At 34.9% G+C, this 21,309-nt stretch overlaps 1 protein-coding gene across 4 annotated transcripts in view; it reads right to left on the bottom strand.

Annotated features, from left to right (window-relative positions):
- The window catches only part of Rap1b (RAP1B, member of RAS oncogene family), a 44,159-nt gene that overhangs the window by 9,778 nt on the left and 13,072 nt on the right, over window positions 1–21,309 (bottom strand). For 3 of the 4 annotated variants that reach the window (XM_046430679.2, XM_046430676.1, XM_046430677.2), the window contains exon 2: window positions 87–169. In XM_046430679.2, coding sequence (XP_046286635.1) covers window positions 87–143 — 57 coding nt within the window. In that variant the 5' untranslated portion in view covers window positions 144–169. Of the gene's footprint in view, window positions 1–86; window positions 170–9,146; window positions 9,295–21,309 lie in introns of all 4 variants that reach the window. The other variant, XM_058574590.1, reaches the window with a different exon arrangement.

Genomic DNA, 21,309 nt, shown 5'->3' with positions numbered 1-21,309 from the left:
TTAACAAATACAAATAATGAAACCTAAAACTCAATAGAAAAAGACAGCTTAGTGTAAATAGGTTAGGTTCCTTGAGAATAACTTACCAGAGCAGACTTTCCAACCCCTCCTGAGCCAAGAACGACTAGCTTATATTCACGCATGATGCAAACTTGTCAAAATTGAGTACCTTGTTGAAGAAGAAAAAATAATTTAAGCTTTATATAAATAAGACATTCAAACAAGTAAATTCATTTTTAGTGCAACTAGTTCATACACATATAACACTCTAGAAAGATGAATGGGATACGACAGGGACTACATACAAAGCAGTTTATTATCTGTTTTGTTACACAAAGTTTTTTTTGTTTGTTTCGTTTTTTTGGATAGTGCTGAGGGGATTAAACCCAGGACCCCACTCAGGCCAGGCAAGCTGAACCTTCCAGTACTACATAAAGGGTTTTCTTTTTGTTTGTTTTGAGGTGCTAGATACACCATCACTGAGCTACAACTCCAGCCCTAACCCACCTCTCGCTTGAGACAGGGTCTTACTAAATTACTAAGGCTGCCCTGGAACTTACAATACTGCTGCCTCAGCTTCCTGAGTCGATGGGATTGATTACAGGTGTGAGCCACCATGCTCAGCCTACACTGGTTTTACACGTTTGTGTACTGTCTGGAGAGTTATGTAGTTGCAGAAGAGGCCATCTGGTCCATAAAGCCTAAACTATTTACCTGGTCAATCCCTGGAATAGATAAATGGTAAATGTAAATAAGCTGGCAGAGAGAGCAAAAAACCCAAATACATATTCCTAAAATAAGGGAAAGGTACACAAAGGGAACCTGAAAATCATGTGGAATCAGAAGCAGAACTGAAGAATATGAGTTCCTAGTCTGTAAAACGTTTACTGAGTATTCAGTATGATAAAAAGTGGAAACCAAAAGAAAATAAAAATGAAGTCAAACAGAAACAACCCTTACAAAGGCTTATCATTATGAAATATTATACTAAAAAAAAGATGATTCTCAAAATTTCCGGAGGGGACATTACGTGAAAATAAAAAGTTCTCACATTCCTGGAAAAAACTAAATGGTCAGTAGCCTCAGTATAAAAGCAGTCACCAGAACAGATTTTAAACCTTCTTAATCAAGAGATGACAGTTCTTCCATGGCAACAAGCTTAGAACTAGTTTAAACAAATTTAATCAACCAATAAAAATTTATCCCAGAATGCTTCTGTAAACAACCAATCAAACAGTGATGATTCCTTACTCCTGAAAGTCAGCCAGACAAAAATTGACTCACTTCAATGAAAACATCTGAATGCCAACCATGTCTCACTTGAGTGACAGTGCTTCCTCAGCTGACATTCACTCCTAGTCTTTGAAAGTTTATGGATCTTTAAATTTCATAATTCCCCCAAACCCTATAAGACCAGTAGTCTGCTTTGCCCAGGATGATGTTTTGATTAAGTAATCAGGTTTGTATTATTTCAGATACTGAATATTATATCATCATTTCAGTTTACTTAAGAACAAGATTTGGCATCATTTGAAACAGGTTACCAAAAAGCTCCTCCTGTCCAACTTGTTCTTTAACTTATCTCAACATTAATGGGCACTCCAATTTGGTTCCTTGAGCTTGTATTCCTCAATTAGTTGTTGTATTAGGAATGTAACCATGTAGGTCTTTGTATAAGGTAATGAAGCCTTTAGGTTTTGATGTGGAATTGTACTATACGGTAACTATTTTTGTCATTAGTTTTAATTCTTCATCTTAGTTGACTTTTATTCATCTATTTATGAAAAAAAATGTATCTCTATGTTTTATTTTGTCCAGGGTTGTTTTATTTCCATTTACTGAATAAGAAAGTGCTGCTCCATAGGGAACAAATGGCAACACAAGCCCCAAAAAACTTCTAATCCAATGCAAGCTGGCCTGGAACACTCAAGTGTTTTATAACCAGTAACCAACTCGGGAAAAGGTTAAGTGACTGTTTAACTTAAACTTGAAACATTGATAGCAATCACTATCCTATCAATTTATAATTATTCTATTTAGCCCATTATCATAGTAATTGCAAGGCTGTTAATTATATGGCCTCTCCCTAGAATTTGATTGTCTGAGAACCTGAGAATTTTTTTGAATACACTAATCAAAATTTTTAATTTTAATTTGTGGGAACACTTTACATCCAGTGAAACAAACAGATCTTAAGAATTAGTTATGCAAACATATGTGTAACCTATAGACACACCCCTCGTTAAGATAAATAAATAAAATAAAGGTATTGTGTTAAACTACAACAAAAAAAAAAATAATAAATATTGGGGCTGGGGATGTGGCTCAAGCTGTAGCGTGCTCGCCTGGCATGCATGCGGCCCGGGTTGTGTCCACCGAAAACTAAAAATAAATATTAAAAAATTATCTCTCTTTAAAATAAATAAATAAATAAATATTAAAACAAAAATAAAAACAAAACATTTCTATCACCCCAGAAAATTCCAATGTGTGGGGCTGAGGATGTGGCTAAAGCAGTACCGCGCTCACCTGGCATGCACAGGGCGCTGGGTTCGATCCTCAACACCACATAAAAATAAAATAAAGATATTGTGTCCACCTAAAACTAAAAAATAAATATTAAAAAAAAATTCCCACGTGCCTTTCTCAACTATCCCAAGAAACTTTCTTTAGTAACCGCTTTCTTATTTATCATGAGTTACACTGTCAAAGCTATAATCAGCCCAGGCATGGTGGCACAAGCCTACAATCTCAGCAACCTGTGAGACTGAGGCAGGAGGATTGCAAGTTCAAAGTGAGCCTCAGCAACTTACCAAGAGCATGTCTCAAAATAAAAAGGACTTGGAATGTAGCTCAGTGGTTTAAGCGTACCTGGTATAAAACAAAACCCCCAAATCATTACCACTTATTAGAAAAACTCCTTTCTTTTTTATACTTCCCTAAATAACCTTAACTTCTATATTTACATGGTCAATGATAAAAATCATTAACTTAACTGGATTTAGGGCTGACTTTTCAAATATCATAATAGTTTAAGAATATAACTATTTAACAAAGTGCCATTCAATCATCAACTTGGGTGTGTGTGTGTGGGGGAGGCGGATACTGGGAATTATACCCGGGGTGCTCTACCACTGAGCTATAACCCTGCCCCCCTTTTTAGAGAGGGGGGGGATTTTTTAATATTTATTTTGTAGTTTTCGGTGGACACATCTTTTTTTTTTTTAATTTTTATGTGGTGCTGAGGATTGAACCCAGTGCCCCGCACATGCCAGGCGAGCGCGCTACCACTTGAGCCATATCCCCAGCCCCAACCCTGCCCCTTTTTGAGACAGGGTCTGCTAAGCCCCAGGACTTAAACTTGTGATCCTCCCACCTCAGCCCACAAAACAGCTGGGATTACAGGTGTATATCACTGTGCTCGTTTAGTAATCAACTTCAACTGGTATTCTGAGGCCTCAAACTAAAAATGACTAAGATACTTTCCTCTGTTCAAACCTTCAGAAATCTTGAATCATTCTTTTTATAGTATGTACATATTCTTTCTATCCCTCCTCCTCCTGCTCCTTCTCCCCCTTATCTGTGAAATAAACTACCTTTCTTGTGGGTTTCTTAGAAAGAAACAATTATACAAAAGCCCCTCCAAACTGCTAGAATAGAAGGCATTATCTATAGAAACTGAATTTAAATTCTGGTCTAGAACTTAGTTGATCGTCAAGAATTTCCACAAACCTCAAAAAGACTGAAAGAAATATGCTGTAGAATTCAGGAATCTGTTAGCTACTTATGTTCTGTAATGCCAGATCTACACCAACTAATTACTAAGTCCCTCAATACAAGGAAATGTTTAACAGTAGGATAGGAAAGACTATTTAAATAACCAATCCCATTTTAAAGACTGACCTTTAGAAAATAAGAACCTATTTAGGAAATACACTATTAAGAGAAATTTTTTTTAGGGATGAATTAATTTAGAAAGCCTACAGTGGCTAAGATTTTCATAGAGCCTTACAAAATAAACTAGCTACCAAAAAAAACCTAAACCCAAATGTCACTGTTTTCTAAGAAATGGAAGCCTATGGACGAGGACACTCACTCAAACTGCAAGAGTCAATGTTTCATGTTTACCAAGAAACTGAAGCACAATCTAAAAATCTGTCCAGTAATGGTGCTTCAAGGGAAACAGCACCTAGTTCCCTATCCTTCCTCTCCTGGGAGTAGAGGTGGGATTGACCACCTTAGTCATAGGCAATCTTTTAGAGTGATGAAACCCCAAACATAACACAACTGACTAAACCAACATAAAATCACCATTTAAAAACATTAAATATTAAAAGGAAACATTTATGGGAATTGTCTTTTTTTTAAGTATTTTTTTTATTTCCTTATCTCACAAATAAAGGTAATTGAATTGGTGGTGGAAGCTGCATTTCTTAATGATAGGTAGGACATTTCCCCATTTCTACCTTTATCCATGAATATTACTTGTTGCTAAAATGAAGCGCTAGAGATGTATCTCAGTGGTAGAGCACTTGCCTCACAAATGCGAAGCCCTGGGTTCAACCCCCAGTAGCTATCTTTCTCTCTCACACACATATACACACAATGAGTCAGGTTCTTCCATATTATTGTCTACTGGTAACTTGTTACTTTTATTACTACTGATTAAAATGTTTATTTTATGATGTATGACACTTTCTTTACCCATTCATACCAGTTGATAGGCATCTGGACTGCTTTCAGTTTGGTTCAAATAATGCTCATAAACTTGTTTTGATTTTAATAACTATACCACTAAGTTTTCTTTTTTCTTGTTTTCTATTTTAGTACAGTAGGTAACTGTGGTTGACAACAATCAATTGAATTTCAAATAACTAGCAGAAAGGATTTTGAGTGCTGCCAACACACGGGAACCATAACGTGAGGTGACAGACATGCCGATTGCCCTGACTGATCATTACATACTGTAAATAAATGTATTGAAATGTCACAGTACCCTATCAATATGTATAACCATTACATCTCAACTAAAAATAAAAAACATTATTATTATTTTTAACTACAAAGCTTTACAGTAAAAAGAAATTTAACGCATTTCAAATTTTCAAACAGTAAAATAAGGCCAAAATGAATATTTTCAAACACAAAAATATGACAAAATACAGCTGACTTGCTGATAAAGAACTTTCTTTTCTTGTGGTGCTGAGAATGGAACCCATGTACATGCTTAGACAAGTACTCTATCACTTATATAACAGTCTATTAGCTATAACCCTCAGCCCCTCTATTTTTTAAATCTGTACTTTCTAACACATCAGCCTTGAAAAGTTATTTAAAGACTCTAAGAATGAACTAACATTCACTAACATTGTGAATGCCAAATCTGAGTGGCAATGGCCATTAGTAGTTCTGTTTTCAAAGCTGGTTGCATCTAGTTTTAGCAGAAAATACAAGTATGTTCAATAAGGAATACTGTCACTGGTTGGCCTGTTTATTTGTGAGCGGTAAGCAAGCCTTCCTGTTCAAATGTTGATTCAGGTTAAGAATGAGTACTTTGAAATGTGTGAATATCTTAAAATTTCACGCACAATTTTAAGACAAGGAAAGTTACATAAAAATTTTCAATGGGATTTGTGATAACTACTATCTGAGATATTGAAATTAACCATTCTCTTTCATAGAGCCTCAATGGGGGACAATTTTGACAACATAGCATAGCTATGACACTTGAGTTTTTTTTTTTTTAATATTTATTTTTTCAGGTGGACACACCATCTTTATTTTACATTTATGTGGTGCTGAGAATCGAACCCAGTGCCTCACACATGCTAGGCGAAGAGTACTACCACTTAAGCCACACGCCCAGCCCCTGACACCTGAGTTTTGAACCTAGTTTTGTATAATCTTGGGAAGTCATGAAACCTTTCAGAGCCTCATTTTCCTTAGGTAAAATGGATTTAGTACTACCTACATGTTAAGATTGTAAAAATGGGATTGCAAAAAAAATGGTAAACTAGTTGGATGTGGTGGCGCACACCTGTAATCCCAGCAACTAGGAAGGCTGAGACAGGGGATCACAAGTTTGAGGCCAGCTTCAGCAACTTAGTGAAACCCTGTCTCAAAATAAAAACGACTAGGGTATGTAACTCCTGGATTAAATCCCGAGTATCCCCCATAACCAAAAAAAAAAAAAAAAAAATCCAATAAAACAAACTCCATGAAGACAAAGATTTTGGTCTGTTTTACTTATGTTGATATATCCTCCAAACCTAGCGCCTAGAATATAACATGTGCTCAATAAAGTAAAGAAGAAATGTAATTTCATAATAGTCACAGGCATGATACTTTGCACATGGTAAGTCAACGAAAGGTAACTTTTAGAAATGTTGTAGTGATAAATAGCAATGGTCTGAACTGACATTCAATAGAATGAAGCAGAAGGGATGTGCCCTCAGTTGGAATCACTGCTCTATCCTTTTATCTGCTAGCTCAAGAAAACATTTAAGAATGTAAATGAGGGCAAAAAAGATAGCTTCTATAATTATGGTTTTATTTGATGTAGAAAGTTTTCCCTTGATGAGCAAAGAGCTGCAATGCACAGGCTAAAACTATTTTAGGTAAACTCTATGCAGACTAATTTTGATGCCCAGTATTATTACTTCAAGGATACTGAGAAAACTTTGAGATTGTATTGTAGTGTGGTTCTGCCATTATTTGTGGCTTTGCTTTGCAAAATATCTGCAGTCCAAAAATACTTATTAGAAAATTCTAGAAAAAAACAATTAATTAAGTCTTAAATTGCTAACTATTACAAGTAGCGTTATGAAATCTGCTGTCCCACTTTATCCCACTCTAGATGTCAATCATCCTTTGGTCCAGCATAGATACACTGCATATGCTACCTATCTTGGTAGCCACTTAGTGGCCATCTTTGTTATCAGCTCAACTCTTATGATCTTTCAGTGTTTACGTTCAAATAACCCATATTTTACTTAAAAATGGCCCCAAAATGCCAAGAGTATGATACTGGCGGCTAATATGCCAAAGATAAGCTGCAAAGTGCTTTCTTTAAATTTAGATGAAAATCCTGAACTTAACAAGGGGGAAAAAATGTATGCTGAGGTTGCTATGATCTATGGTGAAAATGAACCTTCTAGCCACAAAACTGAAGAAAAAAGAAATTTGTGCTAGTTTTGCTCTGCAGTTCAAATCAAAAAAGTTATGGCCAATGAGTGATAGGTGCTTAGAAAACACAATAAATTTGTAGCTGGAAGACGTGACCAGAAAATGTGTTTCAACTGACAGCAACGTGTAGTATGAGAAAGCATTGGGTTATAGTTATATATAATTAAAAAAAAATTCAGTACTACCTTTGGAACATACCTCTCCCACAAAAGGTGATTACCATAAAATAAACTTCAAATTCCCTGAAATTTTAAAAACATACTAGTGGTGGGATGACTATTTTTCTTTTCTGTTTGCTTATGTTTTTCCAATAGTTCATTATTAATAAACAAAAACTGTATAAAATACAAATGAAAATTTACACAAAACTGAAGGTAGAAGAGGAGTTACAGAGTTCTCTTATAATTACCCCCATGTTATTATAATTTAAGTGTTGCCATGGGCATTTTTTAAAAGTGGCCATTTGAAACCTGAAAAATACCAGCTAAGAGTGTTTGTCTTGCTTGCAAAATTCTCTGGATTTGATCCTCGGCACTACAAAAACAACAATAATATTAAACAAACAAGCAGCTGGGAGTGGTAGCACACAACTGTAATTTCACCCACTCGGGAGACTGAGGTAGGAGGATATCACGTTTAAGGTTAGCATGAGTAACTTAGTGAGAACCTGTCACAAAATAAAAAAGAAGTCTGAGGTTGTGGCTTAGTGGTAGAGCACTTACCCAGCACGTGAGGCACTGGGTTCGATCCTTGGCACCATATAAAAAAATAAGTAAATAAGGGGCTGGGATTGTGGCTCAGTGGTACAGCGCTCGCCTTGCACAGGTGGGACCTGGGTTCAATCCTCAGCACCACATAAAAATAAAGGCATTGTGTTGTGTCCATCTACACCTAAAAAAAGATCAAACCAAACCATAATCTCAAGATACCAAGTTTAACTGTTCAACTCTCAAGGAATAATTAAAAAATACGGATGCTGGCAGAGAAAAGTATTTTTCAGATAAGTGATATACTGATGGTGATGATAGGAGTTTAAAGAAACAGATAAGTGTTAAAGAATCAATTAGAAGGCTGGGGTTGTAGCTCAGTGATAGAGCTCTTGCCTTGCATGCGTGAGGCACTGGGTTTGATCCTCAGCACCACATAAAAATAAGTAAATAAAATATTGTGTCCATCTACAACTAATATTAAAAAAAAGAATCAATTAGATTTCCTTTAAGCCCCCCTTTTTAAAATAAAACCTTAATTACTAGTACACTTCTTCCCTAAAAGGCTAAGGAATATTTAATTACTGAAAATTATAAAATTAAACCTATTTTAAGTGCTTTATAGAAAAGTACTCCATAAGCAACATAAATACTGACATTTTCAACATGTTTCTCTCTTACATCCAAGCAATATTTACCTTATTAATTCAATTAGCAAGCTGAAAATTTTACCTGGAAAGAAAAGACAAAACAGGGTGACAACTTCGATTCTAAGAGAACCTGAATTCTAAGTACTTTAACTAGCCTGCCACAAGTAAACAACTGTTTCTGAGACACCTGTTAATTTTTATCTACTTGTACACTAGCAGAAAATAAAGGTCTGAAGAAAAAGGATGTAGAAAAATTAGGATACCTAAATATTAGAAATTATTAACAGAATTCTATTAGGAGGTATTACTTGGCAAAAATTTTCTGTAGTCTGGGCTGGAGTTGTGGCTCAGAAGTAGAGCACTTGCCTGGTATGTGGAGGTCCTGGGTTCAATACTCAGCACCGCATATAAATAAATAAATAAAATTAAATAAAAGATCCATTGACAACTAAAAAATATCTGAAAAAAGTTTTAGAATTAACAACCTTCGAGAAGTTAAAGTCAACACCATCATAAAAGTTCAAAAATTATGTTGCTATTTTGTTGACTGTAAAATGTTCTAATTTGAACTTCCAATATATGTGGCAGGATTTTGTTGGCTTACCTAGGCTGTCTTTATGTTTCTCCTTATAAACAATAATTATTTGTAAAAGCTGGATGTATTTACAAAGTAAACCTATACGGCTGGGGATGTGGCTCAAGCGGTAGCGCGCTCGCCTGGCATGCATGCGGCCCGGGTTTGATCCTCAGCACTACATACAAAAAAAAAACAAAGATGTTGTGTCTGCAGAAAAACTAAAAGTAAACTTATAAACTTAAGATGTGCTAATTAATAACATGCCTTAACATGAATTAATCTGTCAATAATATATATTTATACTAAGCTTTAATCTATGAACTAATTATGTTAACTAAGAAAGGACTAAGATCCTCCTTTCTCTGGTTGGTTAAACAGGAAAGAATGGCGCATATTAGGAGTGTTACCACTAATTCCACTAAAAGACACATTCCTTCATCAGTAAAAAAGACAGCTTCTATAATTATAAATGTGAAGTATCGTTTACCTTGTTTGTTCCAGATTATAGATGAGGTAAATGAGTTAAATTTTTAAAGAAAACTATCAAAACAAAGTTTCACTATTGTTAAATTTCAACATTTTTAATCTAATTTTCCAAATGTATAAATGTTTATAATGTCTGAAAAAATTATTTTAGTGCTTGGGGTATAGCTTAATAGTAGAGCACATGCATCGTGTGTGAGGTCCAGGGTTTGATCCCCCACATTAAAAAGAGGTCATTATCACTATCATCATTACTTTTGGTACTGGGGATTGAACCCAGGGCCACCTAACCACTGAGCCACATTCCTACCCCCACCCCCCCTTTTTTTTTTGAGACAAGGTCTCACTGAGTTACTTAGGGCCTTGTTAAGTTGCTGAGGTTGGCTCTGAACCGGCAATTCACCTGCCTCAGCTTCCCGAGCCACTGAGATTATAGGCCACGTGATTCATTCATTTAAAAGTTGTTTATTTATTATTTCTATATTTTCCCCACTTACTTATAGACTAGCTTTGCTCACATTCTTTTTATCAATTTAAGAAGTTGTTTAGTTCTAGTCCTAGAGCAAACCACAGCAAAAACATAAAAACAAAACCTCCTACAGCTACTTCCAGAGTCAGTTTTCAGTGGTTTTTTCATAACTGCTTAAAATGAAAAGTGGCAAAAAGACATAATCCTATTTTACACTAAGTTCAATAAATTTATCTAAGATATTATTTCATGAAATACTTGTGGTATTTTCACAAGAAGACAAAATAATGAATGTCATAATGATTCTGATGTAGCAGAAAATCTTGGATATTTATAAGTCAAACAAAAAAGTTGAGAAATGGCTTTACTCTAAATATATTCCACTGTTATTAAAGTCATACCAAAAAGCAAATAACTGATTCAATTATTTACCTACCATTCTGTATTACCTATTAACATTCTTCATTAATAAGACCCAACTGTAGATCCAAATTATTGATCTAAATTATGAACAAGAATAATTCTAAAAATAATCAAGCAAATTAAAAATCCTAATAAAAGGCTTACATGTTAAAACAAACAAACAAACAAACAAACAAAAAAACCAACCAAAATTCTCGATTAACTAGTTGGTGTGAACATTTACTAAAGCTGTAGTTCAATCAATTTACTAAAGCTGTACTACAATCTATGGATTGGAAAAGAAAATCTAGGAAATGACAGCTTCCATCAAGACTACTATAATTTACCATTCAATATTCTACATCAACAAATATATGCAAGTGTGCTTACTATATGCCTGACACTGTTCTAGACAATGGGACTAAAGCAAAGCAGTGAACAAGAGTTTGTCCTCAGAATTTACTATCTAAAGGAAGAAAAACAAAGCTAATATAAAATATGTCAAGATGTGATTAGCAGTATAAAGAATGGGAAAAAAAAACAAACAAAAACACCAATCAAACAAGGCAAGTTAAAGAAGATGAACGGTATAGGAGTGGATGAACTGGGTTGTTATTAAGGACTTCAGATAAGGTAAAAGAACTACCTGAAGCTAAGTACCCAAGACTTCCTGTCAATGGATTAATATTAACATCCTGTTTTTACCAAAAGATTCTATCACTAGACTTTGTTCTACTAGGCATTTATTAATCATCTTTGGTAGCATGTCAATTAATTTGTGGCTGAAGTTACATTTGGATTTGGGAGTTGAAGATTTATCCAGAATCCACTGGAGAGCTCCTGGGTTTAATGACCCTTCTTCCTCTGCTAATAGAAGTATAAATGGTATTTTTGGAGGAATCTAGATGTAGGTGGCCTTATGAGGTACTGTTTTTCTGTATGTACAAAATGCTATTCACTGATTTCCTTTATCAGCTTTTATAGGAGTATATTCATGTCTTTCTTCCCCCTATATAGTAAGAACAATCACAGATCAGAATAAAGTCTTCCTGATTAGCATACACTGAGGATATAGTTCTCAGGAGGCTGTGATAAGGATGTCTCTGAAGTATTCTTTCATTAGTATCTAACTCACAGTGATTATTCCTCTTTCTGACAGGCTATACCAAATATCTTAAGACTTGATTATATACTATACTGTATTGTTTCCTAAAAGGTAACATTAGGCTGTAGAAAGCAACACTATCTTGGGATTTAAGAGGCATGGCTCTACTTAAAAAGTTGTATGTTTTGAGGTAAATAACTTAATTCTCAGTTGTCTGTTAACTTTGTAAAATGAGTGAATGAGAGAAGGGGAGAATACTGAACATTCAGATACATTCTTCTTGTCAGGAAGGCAAGAACATGACTGAAGCAGCAAGGTGTATTATGAATTGGTGTGGACTGTGGTCAAATAATAGAAAATACTTATACAGGTAGAGTCATCTAAACTCAAAAAATATTGTGAATGTTGTAACAAAAAAAATCTATTTGAGGCATGAAAATTTGGACTTTGGGCTGGTAGTTTTTAACTTTTTGACTAGCTGATCCCTAAGATCCCTTTCAATTCTGAATTGTAATGTTACATGTATCAGGTTTTAAAGAATTAAATATGGGTGGAACTTCTTTCTCCTTAACTAAAAAAGATATAACACTTTGCTGAACAACTCAGGAGACTGAGACAGGAGAATTGCCAGTTCTAAGCCAGCCTCAGCAACTTAGCAAGGCCCTAAACTAGTGAGACCCCTTTGTTAAAAAAGAAAAAAAAAAAAAATATTTTTTTTAGTTGTAGATAAAGGTAAATAAGATACCTTTACTTATTTTTATGTGGTGCTGAGGATTGAACCCAGTACCTCATACGTGCAAGGTGCGCGCTCTACCACTCAGACACAACTCCAGCCCCGAGACCCTATCTTAAAATAAAAAATAAAAAGGGCCGAGGATGTAGCTCAGTGGAGAAGTGCCCCTGGGTTCAATTCCTGGTACCAAAAACAAACAAAACCCAAACCAAACAAAACAAAAAAACCCTCTGCTTTAAGTTTAATGACAGATTAATCTAAGTATTCCTTCTCTAACTTCCTAACAGTAATGGTGGTCTAATATTACATATTTTAGAATCATCTTTCAAATATCATACGGGGGGGCTGGGGTTATGGCTCAGCGGTAGAGTGCTCGTCTCACATGTGCAAGGCCCTGGGTTCGCTCCTCAGCACCACATATGAATAAATAAAATAAAGTTATAAAATAAAAAAGAGGAATAAAGGCTAACAAATTCTTTAAAAAAAAAAAAAAAACAAATATCATACGGATTTTTATTTTATTTTTTGGTACTAGGAATTGAACCCAGGGGTGCCTTACAATTGAGCTACATCTCCAGACCTTTTTTTTTTTTAAAACATCTATCTATCTATCTGGTGCTGAAGATCGAACCTAGGGCCTTGCATGTGCTAGGCAAGTGCTCTACTTCTGAGTCACAACCCCAGCCCTCCAGACCTTTTTGAAATTTTATTCTTTGAGAAAGAGTCTCACTAAGTTGCTGAGACTGGCCTTAAACTTGCAATCCCCTGCCTCAGCCTCCTAGTCCCTGGAATTATAGTCATTTGCCACCACCCCCTGGCTTATAATACAGAAAAGGGCTGAAAATAATATAAACAATCTGCCCATTCATAGGCTACCCCATACTGGGCAAGTCCATTAATACTACAGGGCATTCAACCAAGGAAAGTGGCAAAGGCCTTATACATTTTCTTCCTCCTGGGCTTGCTAGTCTTGAAGATACTTCATGCGGTGAAAATACTCTTTCTTACTAAAGATTAGGGCATGGGCATGAGGTGATCTCTCAGGAAAATACTTATTTTCAACTATCTACCCCAAAGAGACTGGTTCTATGTGAGATTATAAAAAATGGTTATGAAGATTAACACTGGGAAGTAAAATATAAAAAGGCTATAAAGGAAAAGCCTACATACCAAATATGCAAAAAATATGACTTAGGGAACCAAATACAAACCAGATTGTATAAAAGGTTAAAGTGAATAATAGACTATCTACAAATAATTCTATCCAGGATAAAATGCAGATCAAAATAAAAACTTTTACTCTGAATCTAAGACTAGTTTGAAAAGCACATAATTTCATCTAGAAATTTTTTTTATGGTGCTGGGCCTCATATGCAAGGTAAGCACTCTACCACTGAGCCACATTCCCAGCCTATCAAACCTGTTGTAAATGACATAAAAACAACCCTGTATTTTAAGGTAAAACCAAACAAATAACCTGATTTAAGAGACTTCCTTAACCAAATGAGCCCAGTTCATTATAAAGTCATTTGGCTGGTTTAAGAACAAAATTTAGTTTTCCCTTATGTCAATACAAGACTATACCATCTTTGTTGCCCAGAGTGGTCAAACATGAAAATCTGAACATAAGAATACCAAGAACTGGTTATCTCTGTAATTTACTAGAGTGTAGTCACTTCTATGCTGGGGTCTTAATCTGTAAAATAGGGACAATGATGATAACCAATTTCACAAGGGATGGGGAGATTAAATAATATACACTGTTTCTGAGTACTGTGCCACATACCTAAGCCCAGCTACTGGAGAGTCTAAGGTAGGAAGGCCACCAAGTTCAAGACCGGCCAATTTGACAAGACCTTGTCTTGAAACACAATTAAAAAGAGGGCTGAGATGTAGATCAGAGGGATAATGTTTCTGGGCTCAATCCCCTGTACTGTGGGGAGCCAAGGGGAGAAAGAATATGCAAAGAATACACATGGTTAAATATTAGTCATTACCAACATCAACCAGATAACAGTAGACCTTACAAGTGCTTATGAACAAAAGGCTAGGTAAAGACTAATAACTGATTTCCAGCAAGGAAAAGAACTATTTAGATTTTTTTTAAAGAGTACTAACAACTTACCTTTTATAGGTAAACTATTTAAATTCACCTCAATTACCGATAGATGTCATGAATCCCAACTGAAGATAAAACTTCTACAAATCTTGGTGTTTAAAAAAAAAAAGTTCTTATACTTCCCTTCTAGGAATTATAGTCCAGCAAAAAAAGAAAATACCTTGGAGCAGGAATAGCATTAAAACCAACTCGTATTCTAGAGGCACTGGCTCTTATCATTTATTTATTTATTTATTTATTTATTTTTATTTATTTATTTTTAGTTATCGGCAGACACAACATCTTTGTATGTGGTGCTGAGGATCGAACCCGGGCAGCATGCATGCCAGGTGAGCACACTACCGTTTGAGCCATATCCTAAGCCCTCCTTATTTATTTTTTAAAAATATTTTTAGTTGTAGATGGATATAATCTATCTATCTAATCTATCTATTATGTGGTGCTGGAGATAGAACCCAGTGCCTCATGCATGCTAGACAAGCGCTCTACCACTGAGCTACAACCCCAGCCCAGCCTTATTTATTTTTAAAATTTCAATAACAAATGTAAAAGAGTTAAAAATCAAGTACTTGAAAAATGATAAACAACATTTTAAGCCCAATTTTGTTGCATTAAAATATGTGTGTGTGTGGAGGGGCTGGGGTTGTGGCTCAGCAGTAGAGTGCTTGCCTAGCATGTGCGAGGTGCAGGGTTCGATCCCCAGCACCACATAAAATAAATAAAGAAAGAAAGAAAGGTGTTGTGTCCAACTACAACTAAAAAAATACATATTAAAAAATATGTCAGGTGCTGCAGTTGTAGCTCAGTGTAGGGTACTTGCTTAGCATGTGTGAGGCACTGGTTTTAATCCTCAGCACCACATAAAAATATATAAATAAAACACGGTAGTATTGTCCATCTACAACTAAAAAAATTTTTAAAAATTGTGTCAAAGGGTCTCCAAATAAATATAATAGTCAAAAATTTCCTAAAATGTTGGTAATAAGCAGTTCTATCTTCAACTTGTTTAATTATAATACCCCCCATCCTGAAACTCTGATCTTAAATCATAAAGAAAGGGCTAAGTAAAAATACTTAACTACTAGTTCCTAAACTCAAGTGACATTACTTCTCCTACTGAACACTTACTGGAAGAAAAGATACTTGAGCTCTCCTTTCCGCCTCCAACTCCCAAACTAGTATTTTAAGAGCTACAGAGAGAGGATTACTCTTTCTTCTCACTTTCAAATAAAATTAACTAATTCAAATGTCAGAAGGACCGGGTACTAATCTGGTGGGCACAAAAAACTGAATTTGGAACTCCTGAGCAGATATAAAAATTATTTCCGGAAGGCTGTCTCTGTGGTAGACAGAGCACTTGCCTGGCACGTTTTAGGTCTTGGGCTCAATCCCCCAACACCATAAACAAAAAACAAAAACTTTCCTTTTTCTTTTTCTGGAGAGAGAGAAAAAGATGTCCAAATACTACTTCTCGAAAATTAAACTCTTTTAAGAATAAAACTTCTAATAGGTAACACAAAATAAACAAAGTTCTTTAAATGAATACTGCTTATAATATTTACTTTTTGACTTGCCTGCCTCTCAATAATGAGGACAAATGGAACATGCTTCCAATCTTAACTCATTCTACCAGGAAAGGTATTCTCTGTGAACCAGTTTTTAAAATCTAGTCAGAAAAGAATCTATAGGCTATCAAACTGCTTATAGTCTTTTCTCCGTTCTGTCCATATTTATAATACCTCAAGCAGGAAAAAATTTTTCCTGTGCCCTACTAATGGATTAATATTGCTAGTAAATAAGGCTTATTCCCATCAATCATGCCAACTCTTCCACAGAAATATTCACTAACATAATCTGACATGCAATTTAAGGTCATGTTTTCCAGGTTTATTACTGTAGTTAACCTTTTGGTTCAGTACTTGATCATGTATGAAAGAATATATTAACTAGAGAATAATGATTTATCAGTAATCTGACAAATGCAGAAGAACCAGTTTCCTAATAGACTTCTCAGCTGATTCAATAGATGAGCAACGTAGTTAAATTACAAGCATGGAGAGAACAACATTTCAAACATAGGCAAGAAGAAATATTGTGGTCTCAAGATCCTTCCAAATACAGTGGATTTGTGCACAACTCTTCCCTGCTCCTAAGAATTCTCTGGACATGCCAAAAAACAACTTGTCAGTTTCTGCAACACCCCCACTCCCCCTTATTAAATATCTAGCTGTAAATTCTACAGGCATGCATACTGAATCAAAGATCTGCTGTGTATTCCAAAAATAATTTTAATAACTACAGTGTACGGTCTTTATTTTTATTATTTGCCATGTATCTTAGAATCACACACTTAAAGGTTTTAGTTAACTGTATTTTAAATTGAGATAATGATAAAAGTAGGAAAATATAGCAACAATTCTGAATGACTTTAGTCATGTTATTTTAACATCTCTGCCTCATTTGTTTATCTGAAAATAGGAATAACAATCACCTTAAGAGCTTTTAAGATTCAAACGCAAAATGAGTAATATAGTAAGTAGCCAGTAAATGTTAATTTTCTAGTTTATCTGTTTATAGTGACTGAAACTAAAGGATTTCAAAAGCATACTATTTTTTTTAATCTTTATTTTATTATTATGTGGTGCTGAGGATAGAACCCAGGGCCTTGCACATGCTAGGCGAGTGCTCTACTGCTGAGCCATAACCCCAGCCCTCAAAGCATACTATTTTAAGAGCAAACTAATTTTCTTGGAGTTGTCTCTTCACCCCATTACCAATTCTGATTCATCCTACTTTGTTATCTTTGGAATCAATTCTAGTCTCTCCACTTCAACTACCTTATAAAGGTCCTCATTATTTCTCACGCAGGATAAGGAAAATAAAGGATACAAATATTAAATAAAAATATTAATTTGCTATGTACTTGAATTCCAATGACCAGATAAGAGCTATTAGTTTTTGTAGTACTGGAGATTGAACCCTGGGGGCATTTTGCCATTGAGCCTTGTCCCCAGCCCTTTATAATTTTAATATCGAGATAGGGACTAAGTTGCAAGGCTGACCTCAAACCTGCCATGCTCCTGACACAGCCTCTTGAGTTGCTGGAATTACAGGTGTATGCCTCCACCCCTTAAGTATTAGTTTAAATTGTGGCAAAGAGGTGAGAATTATACAAATTTGAGGAAAAATAAATACAGTAACTATATTTAGTGGCTTTTATGGCTCAGAGGTCACTTTGTTAGTTCTATACATTAAAATGTTCATAATGTTTGCACTGTGTAAGCTCAAACAAGATCTACAGAACAAAGTGCTTGTGGTGAGTGCAGAAAACAATTATTTGTAAAGCAATGTCAGATAAAGCTTCATAAGTAGTTATTTAAACCAGACTAGTGGATATGTAAATCACTAAGTGTTTATTTTAAGGGAATGGGGGAATTCACTGCAAGATCAGGGCATTTGGGGGAAAAATATGGGCATGACTGAAGTGACGAGGGCTGGGGAGACAAGTGGAGGTACAAAGGAAGAAACTCGGTGATCACAAATCTCAACTCAGTTTCAAGGTTTTAGTTTATTTGTATATGAAGTATCTTGTAAGGTGATACCAAATTAACTTTGATGCCCCCCGCCCCCGTTAGTGAGAAATGAAATATGAAATTTCACAAAACCCAAAACCTTTTTAGCTTAATGAGCTTCTCAATATAAAATAATCAGTGACTGGCTTGTATTGTACAATAAACCATAACAAAAAATCATTTGCCTAAAAAGTGTCCACAATTTTTTGACTTACTCCTATTTTTTTTTATTGGAAGTCTTCTATAAAAAGAGAAGCAAGCATCTTTCATTACATAGTCACAAGACTGCCAGTGTCCACTCCACATTCTAGGATCTACTTTAAAAACAACAACAACAACAACAAACACAACACTGTGCCTATTAAAAATTAAAACCATCACAAGCAAAGAAAGCAAAGAGTTCTTCCTCTTGTGAAAAGAACACCAGTCTTTATCAACTTTAATATAAATTTCCCCATTTTTGGTCTTCTCAAGTATTTTCATTAGTTGAATTTGATCTTTACATTTCCATATAGGAATACACTGTTGAATACATTTGTTTTAAAGGCACAGCAGTTTTTCTACAACAGTTCAGGATTTCATCGAAGAATCAACATACATTGCAAAAACTGGCAAAAAGAAACATAAAGAGCTAAAATAACATCAAAAGGGCTCTATTCACATTCTTACAAGAATGAGAAGTTAGTCAAGCAAACCATCCAGAATGTGCTAGTAAACAGCAAACATAAGAGTATGTACAGCACAGTGAAGTACATTAAATTTTTGAAGAAACTGGAACTTTAATGCTCTTTTAGGTATGAGATATCAATATTTTAATGTTGATTATGTTTTCAACAATATCACAAGGTAAAAATGTATATCCCAGAACAGTTTATGTCCTATTATGGCATATGTGCTGATAAAACTTACAAGGATTTTTAGCAGCCACTTTATTCTAAGTTATATACCTGCTACTCGTTAAACAGATACTAGCCTCTACAATATTTAGCAGCAAAGGAATGACATTATTTTAGAAATATTCTTTCTATAAACCTATGATCCAAGATTATATCGCTATAAAAGGAACAAACAGGAAATTATCAGGCTGTTTCTGACAGATTATGCAATCTCTAAAATTTAAGAAGTACCACCTTCTTCTAGTAAGGTCACTAAGATACTTCATATACAAATATATCCCCATACAGATGAATAAATTGGTTAAATGCACTTCATGTGAACATTAAAGAATGTCCACCAAAAATAATTACACCTGAAACTTAATAAACATAAAAAAGGTTCTTTTAGCAATAGAAAGTTAATGCTAAATTTCAAATGGAAAAATAACAATAAATAATGGAAAGAAAAATATAAAATAAATAAATATTCAAGTGCCACCCCCTCCTCAAATCCAACCACCTCTTACCCATATCTATTTTTTCTCTCAAAAGTGCACTAAAGAGGCTGGGGTTGTGGCTCAGAGGTAGAGCGCACGCCTAGTAGCATGAGGCACTGGGTTCGATCCTTACCACATAAAAATAAAACAAAGGTACTGTGTCCACAGTAAAATAAAAACTAAATAAAAAATAAATACTAAATAAAAGTGCACTAAAGCAGTAATATGCAAAAGAGATAGCTTTATTATTAACTGGAATCGTATCACCAATAGTCCTAGTTTAAGCTTTGAAATTCAATATTTCTCAATCTCGAGCAAACCAGTTGGCCATTAAAAGTAAAATAAGTCGCTATTATAATTTGCTTCCTCTAGCACAGCAAAGGAAACAATGAAAAATGTGAAGAGAGAACCTACAGACTGGGAGAAAACCTTTGCTACCTACTGACAGAATAGATAAAGAATATTTCCAGGATATATAAAGAACTCAAAAATTTAACACCGAAAAAAATTAATAAAAGATAGCAAAATGTGGAAACTTGATTATAACAAAAGCATAGTCTAACTGGATCACAGTACATAAAGGAATAAGAAAAACAGCACTAGAGACTATAGTGAAGATAAAGGAGATCTGTTGGGGCTTTCACTCATTTACTAAGCAATAACACTGGGTAATTTGATGAGGAAAATACCAACATTGAGAAAACTAAAGGTACCTTTAAACCAACAAAAAGGGTTCTTACAACAGAACGAATGTTAGATTAAGTATTTCATTAAAATGATTAATATTCAGCCTACTTTTAAAATGCATGAGTTGTTTTGCAACAAAATCTATACATACTACATACAATAAGATGTTGAAAACCAAAATTAGTAAGTTAAAAACAATGTGACATAGAAAAAAGAAACTGATAATTTCAACATTATTCTACGTGCAGCTAGTATAGACCCCTATTTTTAATAACAGGATGTTAACTCTGATACCACAGCATCTGATCTAAAGCATACTGAAGTTACTTTTAGTTATATCATTATCACAGAACATGGTACTTGTATTTGCCTAAGATCTCACATGTATCAGTAGATGTATGGGGTAGGTCTTATTTTTTTCCTTAAAATACAAAATACCAAACTTCAGTTAAGGCTTAAATACCTCATGACCCAGCATCTTTGTGTAATGTTCATTTCTACATAATCCAATACTTAACAGTGTCTAGAATATAGAAGTTATTTGTTGAATGAATCAAAATCAATTTCCTACCCTAGAGCAGAAGCCGGCAAACTATATCCCTCAGGCCAGATCCCACTTGCTGCCTTTTTTTTCTTTCCTTTGGCAGTGCAGGGTATCAAGCCCAGGGCCTCAAGGCATGCTAGGCAAGTACTCAACACCAAACTACCCCTATTCCAGTCCTTGCTGCTTGTTTTTGTAAATAAAGTTTTGTTGGAACATAGCTATGATCATATGTTGTATATTGTCTATGACTGCCTTTAGACTGTAAGGGCAGAGCTGACTGGCTCTAGAAGATTGTATGGTCAACAAAGCTTAAAATATGTGGCTTGGGACGCTGAGGCAGAAGGATGGAAGGTTTGAAGCCACCCTCAGCAATTTAGCAAGACTGTAAGCAACCTATTGAGACCCTGTCTTAAAAAAAAACAAGCTTAAAATATTACCTGGCTCTTCACAAAAAAAAGTTTGTTAACATGTGCCCTACAGGCTAGAGCATGGAGAGACAATAAATCTTGCCCACTAATTTAGTGGTAGCAAATGGGTTTTTAGCTCAAACACCAATACAAAATATTAATGGCTTCCTGTAGTGAGTGCACTATTGAGAGTGATTTTAAGACCAACTCAAGACTGAAAGAGACTCAAAGGGAATATGTACTGTTCTTAATTATCAATGTCTGATGTGGTTTAAGTGAAAGAACAGGACTGTAACT

This window comes from Marmota monax, unplaced genomic scaffold (assembly GCF_021218885.2).
Source record: "Marmota monax isolate L192 unplaced genomic scaffold, Marmota_monax_Labrador192_F-V1.1 WCK01_AAM20220418_F8-fsc00056, whole genome shotgun sequence".
In the NCBI taxonomy this organism is placed as follows: domain Eukaryota; kingdom Metazoa; phylum Chordata; class Mammalia; order Rodentia; family Sciuridae; genus Marmota; species Marmota monax.
Note: the sequence above shows the minus strand (reverse complement) of the source record. Positions and strands in the feature narration are given on the sequence as shown.